Source organism: Furipterus horrens, unplaced genomic scaffold (assembly GCF_987537825.1).
Source record: "Furipterus horrens unplaced genomic scaffold, mFurHor1.1.pri manual_scaffold_17, whole genome shotgun sequence".
Taxonomy (NCBI): Eukaryota; Metazoa; Chordata; class Mammalia; order Chiroptera; family Furipteridae; genus Furipterus; species Furipterus horrens.
The window spans coordinates 23,172,466-23,181,797 of NW_028327187.1; the positions used below are offsets into that span (position 1 = coordinate 23,172,466).

The 9,332-nt window shown below is 41.2% G+C and overlaps 1 protein-coding gene and 1 non-coding gene across 2 annotated transcripts; one reads left to right on the forward strand and one right to left on the reverse strand.

The window, feature by feature from the left end:
- Nucleotides 1-4,039: 4,039 nt before the first annotated feature.
- PLAC1 (placenta associated 1) lies at nucleotides 4,040-4,678 on the forward strand. Its single transcript, XM_090265176.1, has one exon. The coding sequence runs from the start codon at nucleotides 4,040-4,042 to the stop codon at nucleotides 4,676-4,678; it is 639 nt and encodes a 212-aa protein (XP_090121302.1).
- A 3,182-nt stretch (nucleotides 4,679-7,860) lies between these two features.
- LOC149990684 (U1 spliceosomal RNA) lies at nucleotides 7,861-8,024 on the reverse strand. Its single transcript, XR_016508743.1, has one exon. It is a non-coding gene; the product is annotated as a U1 spliceosomal RNA (small nuclear RNA).
- Between the last annotated feature and the right edge of the window lie 1,308 nt (nucleotides 8,025-9,332).

Here is a 9,332-nt window from a genome sequence, read left to right on the forward strand (position 1 = left end):
TTTGCACTGGTTGACTTTTTTTTCTTCCTTATGTTCCAAAATCATTTATTTGAATCCTGGTTTCCTTCCCTTCACCATTGGTTTTGTGTGGATTATCCTTCCTTTCATTTAGCATAGCCTTCACTTCTTCTCTTTTGCATTTGCCATACTCAACCATATCTGTCAAGCCTGTGAGCATCTTTATCACCAGTGTTTTGAATTCTGCGTTTGTTAGGTTGTCTTATCTCCTCATCTGTGAGGTTGGCTATCTCTTCGTTCCTTAATTCTCCCACTGGAATCCTGATCCGTTTCCCTTTTTGGGCCATACTTCTCTGTCTTCTCATTCTGACAGGCTCCTGTGTTTGTTTGCCTCCATGTCCCAGGTAGAGCTGTTGTTCCTGTTACGTTGTAAGGGGTGGAGCCTTAGGAATTGGTCAGTACAGGGTGACCCGTTTCACCACATTGTGGCGCTGTACGTGGGGGAGGGGTCTGAGGGGGAACAATGCTCTGCCCAGCACTTGCTTCTTTTCCAGGCACTTCTCCCACTTCTGTATGGGACTGGTGCCCCTCTAGCTGCTGCCCCGGCCATCGTTCCCAGAGTGGGTAGACCTGCGGATGTTTTAGAACCATGGGGGCCCTTTAAATAAGCGGACTCTGCTGAGAGACCGGCAGTTCTTCCTCCGCCCCAACCCACACTGGTCTGCACAGTCAGAAACAATGAGGTTTAATTTTCCTGGGTGCTGGGACTGTGAGCTGCGAGGTCCGGTGAGGTGTCCCTCCTGACTTTTCAAAATGTGTGACTGTGCTTTCTGCCAGCCTGCTGCTACTGCCACTGCTGCTGCCGCCGCCACCACACTGCATCCTCTCTACCCTGGCTCCACCCCTCCTACCTGTCTGGATGAGTATTTCTTTTTTATATCTTTGTTTGCTGGACTTCCATGCAGTTTGATGTTCTGGAACTTCTGGTTGTCTCTCGTTTTGAGGTAGTTGTATTCCTTCTTAGTTGTGGAGGGAGATGCAGAGTGTCTCTCTAGGCCTACATCTTGGCCGGTAGTTGTGTTGTGAATTCTTACTGTGTTGTGAATGACTAGTAACCATTCTCCAACTCTCTCTCTCTCTCTCTCTCTCTCTCTCTCTCTCTCTCTCTCTCTCTGTCTCCCTCCCTCTCTCTCTCTCTTCCTCTCTCTGTCTCTCCCTCTCTCTCTCCCTGGTTAATTGCAGGCTGAAGGAAAGGGAGGTCACCCAGATTTGATGATCTGTACTCAGTAAAAGGGAGGAACTCCCCAAGTGTAGCATTGAGCTAAGTGTTAGCAAGCTCATTAGTGAGGTAGTCTAAAATGATTGCCTGGGGGACAACTGTCTTCTTTCTCAGAGATTCTGGGCTTTTTATAACTATTCGGATTATCCATTAGAGGGAAGAGGAGGGAGGAGAATAGGAAAGATGCTTGAGGAAGGGAGATAAAATGGATGGTGTAAGTTCATGGCCAAAAACACAACCTTAAAATTGGATCTCAGTTTTTGGGTTTGAACAAAGAAAATGGAATGGAAAGATTGTTTCCTGGTTTATTGCAGTAACTATTTAAAGGGAGGATTTTATTCACGGCAAATAGGCCCAGGCTGTGAGATGATGTTAAGGATAGAAGGGAGGAAGGAGAGGGAGGAAGAGAAAGCCACTCCTAAAGCATGCTCAGGATAAGGTGGTCTTCTTTAGACCAAGACAGCAGTTCAATAGTGATGGAGTGATTGTTTCAGCATCCAAAAGAAACCTCAGCAAATATCATGCATCATTCTTGAGCATGTACTTTGTTTATTTAACTGTTGAGTCATCATCAAGGACCAGCTGGCATCAGAATTTACTTGGTTTGTTGTTGTTTTGTTTGTTTTAATTTTTTGGAGGGGTAACAAGCTCAGGTTGTTTGTGTGTTGCTACTGCTTCTGTTTTTGCTTTGCGTAAAACAAAAGAGCAGTATGAGACATTTCAGAATGAACAAAAATGAAAGCAAGGAGCCTGGTAGAGCCCTTGCACTTCTCTTTATGCCTTAACACCTCGGAGAGAATGAGAGGTTATTAATGAAAGAGTGAGAGATAGTGAGACCGATCTGTACCAATCAGATCAAGTGCCTTGCTTAGAAACAAAGCATTTCATCCAGGCCAGTGCACTTTTCTAGTGGGCTCTCGTGCCATGGTTTCCATTAAAGAATGCAGCAAATTCATCAATATCAAATGAAGAGAAAGAACTGCATATTTGCAACTGGGGGAAGGGGGAAGAAGAAATGTTTTGGGATTCTTTTCAGCACAGTGCTAGGCACATAGTAGGCACTCAATAAATGTTACTCAAGGAAAGAATTCATTTATGTGGGGGTTACTTAACAGGGAACAAAAGTAAAACACACACACAATTTCTTTGAAATTTTAGGCACTTTTCTACTTGATTTATGTCATTTTAACTTTTAATATGAACGCTAAGTTGGACAATATTTTATATTCTTCTTTCTTCTTCATTTGTCACCTCCTTCTGATGTTGTCTTTTAGACACTTGTTCTTAGCATTACTCATTTTCCTCCCCACTGCTCTGCCTATCACCTTTTATGAAGTAAAAGACAATAGGACTAGGAAGTGGCCATAGAGCTTCCTATTTAAAAAAAATGAAAAGCTAGTGAAAATAAAACAAGACTGTAAAGCAAAGCATGTGAGTCAATGAGGTGCCAACCATAGCCACAAAAATATTTTTTAAAATACCTTGTCAATCAATGTATAAAATATAAGCCCCAAACCTTCTTTCTTTAATAAAGGACATTTAAGTAATTTTCATGCATAATATGAATCAAAAAATATAAAATTAAAATTAAAAGAGCAGTATTTTTGTTTCTGCAATTTCAGAAGTTATCCCAGTTGATATACCAAGGAATGAGTTTTTGAAGACTTCAGCTGATCAGTTTAAAAGAGCCAATCAGCAAAATTTCAATGTTTGGTTGTCGTGAATAAATCATAATTTCTTCTTAGGTGTCTGTTTAATTAGATTTGTTGCTAATGCCCCCCAAAAAGCAATACAGAGGCGTGCATTAGTATGGCGTATGGGAGGGCACTGGGGCCCTTAAGGAGTGGAGTGCTTTTAGCTTGAATTAAACTTATCTCCTGTCTCATTTAATGTTTGGCACGAAAACGTTTTTTTTTAGTTCTTTTTTATTTCTTTTTGCTTGGATTACACACAAAGGGAGGTCACTCATGATCAGTTTAGACTATCATTCTACATATGAGGGATATGTGTTTTATACCAAAGCAACATGGTAAAGTCACTTAAAGAAGCTATTGTCGTCATCCAACAACAGTGTGAGAATCGACTGTGGGAGCAAGAGGTGGGCTGGGCAGCGGAGGACAAAGGGGAAAATTTGGACAACTGTAATAGAATAACAATAAAAATAATTAAAGAATTTTATTTTATTTATTTTTGGGGAGGTGGATTAGGCAATGGGTTTATTGAGGGAAAAGGGGATGAAGGAGAGAGGCAGCTCCTGGACCAACTCAAGGGCCCTTAGGAGCAAGGGGAATGGGGAACGGGGAATGAGAACTCCTGGTCCTCCTCATGGGCCCGTAGGAGTCCCCTAATTAAAGAATTTAAAAAATGAAGCTATCATAGTCATCCATAAACATGAGTTCCAACAATGAAATTAAAATTAGTCCTCTTAAGAATGTTTTCCTTTTCTTTTCTCCTTTTTTCAGTTTTATTGAGGTGTAATTGACAAATAAAATTGTAAGCTATTTAAAGTGTACAACATGATGAGTGGACATACCATATACATTGTAAAAGGCTTCCCTCCATCAAGTTAATCAACACATCACATATTTACCTTTTTTTGGTGAGAATATGTAAGTTCTATTCTCTTAACCTTTTTTTTTTCTTTGTAATGCTTTAGGAATGGCTTTTTGTCTTAAAAAATGATCCTATTTTAACCTTTGATAGGAAATAAGATGATTTTCTTCTTGTGTTTTTGTGTTCTCTAGATATCCTCACCAGACAGCTTCCTGTTTCCTGAGAGTCATTACGTGATCAGCTACAGGAATGAAAGCCTTCGAGTTGATAGGAGGGGTGGTCGTCCTCACCTCTGTGTTTTTGGCCTGTTCTGGGCAAAATCCAATGACTGTCCTCTGCTCTACAGACTGGTTCGTGGTTACAGTAGAGCCCTTAATGTTGCACAGCAACGTATATGTACACTTTCATGAGCTACAATTGGGTCTGGGTTGCCTTGTCAACCATGTTCAGCCACATATCTATAAGTTTACCTACTTAGTTACACAATGTGGCATCAGGGCCCAGGTTATCTCTCAGCATTTAATTATATACAGCAGCGAGGTACACTATGCTTCAAAGTCTACCTCATCTAAATACACAACCAAAGTGACATGCGCTGCCCCCCGGAATTCCCCATGGCTCCCTGCTCCCTGCTCTGCAAAAGAAGCCTGCAATATAGGGACCACAGCCCAGGATGGTGAGACAGGCTACGAGGTGTTCACCTTGTCACAGTCCAGACAAATGCCCAGCTGTGATTGTCCACCTTTTGTTGTCAATGAAGGAGAGCGTATCCAGGCCCCAGATCACCAAGCAGGGGCTCAGGGGGGCCATTCTGCACAGTCCTCTTTCTTTGTGAATATGTCTGAGGATTGGTCTCTTTGGTCAGATGATCTACTTGAGTCCATGTGATTCCAGTTTGAGGTTTCCTGTTGATTCTCTTTGTAAAATTAGTGTATAATAATAACTAATATAAGGCAAATGTGTTTTTGTGGCTTTCTTATGAGGGCTTCTGACAAAGGACAGCCCATGTTAACTTCATGAGTCTTTTATACTTTTGTATCTTTCTTAAAACAGAAATAAAGTTCTGATGACATAAAAATATCAGTTGGCTATTTTTATTTAATAAGTATAAATATAAGTATATACCTTTTACTATAGGCCAGACACTGTTCTAAGTGCTTTTTAAATATTAGTGCCTGAAGCCCTGGCTGCTGTGGCTCAGTGGATTGAGCGTCGACCTGCAAGCCAAGTGTCGCTGGTTCGATTCCCAGTCAGGGCACATGACTAGGTTGCACGTCAGGTCCCCAGTTGGGGGCGCAAGTGAGAGGCAACCACACAGTGATGTTTCTCTCCCTCTCTCCTTTCCCCTCTCTCTAAAAATAAATAAACAAGAAGCAAACAAATAAATTATTTTTTAAAAAAACAACAAATAAATAAATATTAGTGCCTGGTCACTTTTTTCTAGGATAACTTAACTCTCCTTTAAGGTTGCCCAGCTAAATTCCTCCCTCTGTATCTTCATTTCACTTCAAAATAGTTCTTACCAACATACTTTGTTAGTTTGATCTATGGCCGTATCTTTTTTTTTTTTTTTTTTTTTTAATCCACGGAAGGCAAAGATTGCATTAGTGATTTATAAGCCACCAATGGTTCTAAGAATCATTCAGGCACATCCCACTAACTGGTAGTAAGCTCCTGAGGCCAAGGGTTAGAACGTAAACTTTAGTCACAGACTGATAATACTTCGAAAGAAGTTTTGTGCCTTGACTTATGTGATTGAAATATTTTCAACTCATGTTTGGCAATCCATAACTTTTTTCAAAGACTTGGAGAAAGAAGGGTAAATAAATTTATTCAACAAATATTGATTGAGTGCTACTACGTTCTAGTTGCCATTCTAAGCACTGAGAATATGATAGTGAATAGAAACTAACTCTCAGAAAAATTGAAGCCACACAGCTAGTAAACAAATAAACAAGTAAACAGTAATTTTGATAGCAGCAAATGTCATGAACTTAAAACGCAGTGATATGAGAGAAATTGGAAAGTGGGTTGGAGAGTTATGGAAGGCTTCTGAGGCCTTATCATTTGAAATAAGTCTTGAATGTGAAGAGGGAGCCAGCCCTGGAATGATCTGAGGGAACTTTCTAGCATTTAATTGAATCCTCACTACAACTCTGATAAAAGTACTCTTATATGTCCATTTAAGTGTCGCTGGTTCGATCTTCCAGTCAGGGTACATCAGAGAAGGAAAACTCTGACTCCAAAAAACCTCCGCTGCCTTGCGGCATACCTCTTCAGGGGAAAGGCTAAGGGAGTAAACCCCGACAGAAAATCCGGAGCCGGAGTCCCTAAGGCGGTTTGACATTGTAGTCAACACCGGCAACTCCTGCGGCGCACCTGAACCCAAGCTGTATCGACTCCGTCTTTCCCTTGGACCCTTCAGCTGCGAAGAGAGGGGGGGTCTGCTGCATGGGCAACAGCAGACCCTCCATATCACCCTGCCCAGGCTCTGTAGCTTCAGCTTCACTGGAGAGGACACTCCAGCGTCATCGCAAGATGTCGATTCAACACGGGAGGAGACAGATACCGTGTCACTCCCGAGTTGGACTGCACAGCCATTCTCGGCGGTGCAGATAGACTCTTAAGAAGCTACACCATCGTCTCTCGAGACGGACGGCTGCCGACGATTATGTCCATTTTACAAATAAGGAACCTGAGGCACAGCATGATTAAGAAACTTGTTCAAGGCCATACCCCTGTTAAGAAACAGACAATGTTAGCACAATGTACATGATGATATACAATAAAAAAGTGTTTCAGTAGATGAGTAGACATTAGAAAGTCAGTCATCATCTTAGTCATTTTGGCTGCTATAACAAAGTACCATAGACTGACTAGTTTATTTTAAAAAATTATTCTTATGGCTTTGGGGGTTAGAAATTCTAGACAAGGGTTCTGGTCAAGTTCTGGTAAGGGCCATCTTCTAGGTTACAGACTTCTATACTCTGGTTGTGGAAATGTATCTAGGGAGCTCTCTGGAGACCTTTTCATAAGGGTAATAACCCAATTAATGAGTACCCCACCTTCATGACCTAATCACCTCCCAAAGATCCACCTCCTAATACCATTGGGGGTGAGAATTTCAACATATGAATTTTGAAGGGGACACAAACCTTGAGTACACTGTAGTCATGGTAGTTAAAGAAACACAGCTGTTCATTTAAAATTTTTCTATTCCTTTTTGAGGAAAACCAGATAATCCTGAAAACAGTGTATTCATTTCACAAATGTTATATTGAGTATGTCCTATGTATCAGACATTATGTTAGATGCTAAGCATGCAATGGGAAACAAGACTAATGCAGTCTAATCAGGAGGAGGCAAATAGAGAAGGCTGAGGAGCTCAGGAAATGGGCCTGTACAAAGACATGAGTATCTGCGCTGTGACTACCAGAGAAACTGCAAGTAGTTTAGTCCAATACAATGGTGGGGGGCAGTTAATGGTTGCGGAAGATGGGGCTTGAAAAGTAGTAGTATACAAGACTATGTACACAAGAACTAGCACTTCCCTCCCCATCCTCTCTTCAGAAGCTCACAGGTTATTAAACACTAAAACACAAATAAATAACTTAGCAAACTATCAATACTAGAAACATTAGACCTGGAGTACCATATCCAAGTTGTGCACTTCACAGCTGCAAGGGGCAATAGTTACAAAGACACCCCCTGAGGTTGTGTAATGTATCAAGCATGGAGGAGACTCAAGACCTACATGGTAATAATAGTCATTACCATGTGCCAGACACATTATATACATAATCCCATTTAATAGTCACAAAACTACAAGATAAAAATACTCATGTTTATTTTAAGTATTTTATTTTTGTACTTTTAAAGAGATTGGAAGGGAAGGAAAAAGGGGGAGAAAGGAGGAGAGAAACATCAATGTGTGGTTGCCTCTCACACACCCCCAACTGGGGACCTGGCCCTGACTGGGAATCAAACCAGTGACCTGTTGGTTCACAGGCCTGCAGTCAATCCACTGAGCCACACCAGCCAGGGATACTCATTTTTATTTTTATTTTTTTCAGGGGAGAGCACAAATGCAGTCCCCCACTACCACAAATTATGCAGTCAAATTTCCCACATTTGGGGAAATTGCAGGGGTCAGCACATCTATAGTGCAATGGATAAGCCTTGCCCTGGGAAAACCACCTTTGTGATCATGGTATCTCCTCCTCCAGATAAGTATGGAGCTACTCATTTTTATAGATGAAGAAACTGAGGCTCAGAGAAATTGAGGCTATGTAGATAATAACATCACTGGGATTCAAATCCAGGTTTGTCTAGCCCCAAATTCCACTTTTGCCGCTCTATTCACATACCCTCCCAGCATGCAGAAACATCCAGTTGGGTTGGAAAATCCAAGAAGATTTCCCGGTAGAGGTGGGCAATGACCCCACTCTTAGAAGATAGGGAGGATTTGGCTAAGCAGAGGAAGGAAGAAAAGCATTCCTTGTAAGCATGAACACTGGGAACAGGGTGGAGAAGTGTACTGTGTTGGAGGGAGGGCACCTAGAGAGTTATTGCTCTAAAATAAGTGAGAGGAGATGAAGAAAGCAGATGGGGGAAGAAGTTGAAGTGTAGGAAGAGAGAAAAATGAAAACCACTTCAAGTAAAGAACAAAAGAACTTTATTTTAGCCTACAAAAGTTAAATATGTACATAAGCCCCATTCATGATTAAAACATAAGTTGAGTAATGCAGGCAAATTTGGAGTGTGGAAAACTCCAGGCCCTGGAGCAAAGAGAACAGGCTTCACAGAGGGCATAACATTTGAGCTAAATAAATCCTTATCTGTCTGACTGGATATATGTGAAAAATAAGAGAGTGACTCAAAAAAGACATCACCATTTAGAACCTGAGAAGCACAGAAGACACAGTAAGCTCTGCATTTAAGAAAATTAGAGTGAGTCTATAGAGGATAGGAGTGAAGATGAGTCAGGGTTGCACATGTTGAGTGTGAGGTGATAGTGACATCCAAGTGGATATGCCAGGAATTAGCTCGAGAAAGAGCTTATTGGAGCTGGAGCTTGAGTAAGGGGTGTAAGGGGAAATTACGGGGAGATAAAGCCTTGAGATCACATGAATACAGGCAATTAGGGGACAGAAGAGAAGTCATCAAAAGGTGAAAGGTGTATGACTCATGGAATTCTTGAATGGAGAGCTGGGTGGGCTGTATTTTCCAGTGCAACAGCTAAGTCAAGATAGAGTACACCTAGGCATCGTGGAATTAGAATTCCTTGAACTAGACCTTAAATGAGAGAGAATTTCATCAGGTGAAGTTGGAGGAGAATAGCATTGTAGGCCATGGAAACAACAAGAACAAAGATGCCAAGCAATAATATTGTGATCAAGAATTTTATTGTGCCTGGGTAAACATCTCAGTATGATTGGACATAATTTTTCAAAATACAGGAGTACTCAGTTACATGTTTGAGCTTTTGTGCTTGATTGTATGCTTCTTGAGCACAGGAAACCCTCTCTTATTTGTTTCCTTG

Coding starts and splice junctions, on each gene's coding strand:
- PLAC1 (XM_090265176.1), top strand. CDS start 4,040: ATGAAAGCCTTCGAGTTGATAGGAGGGGTGGTCGTCCTCACCTCTGTG.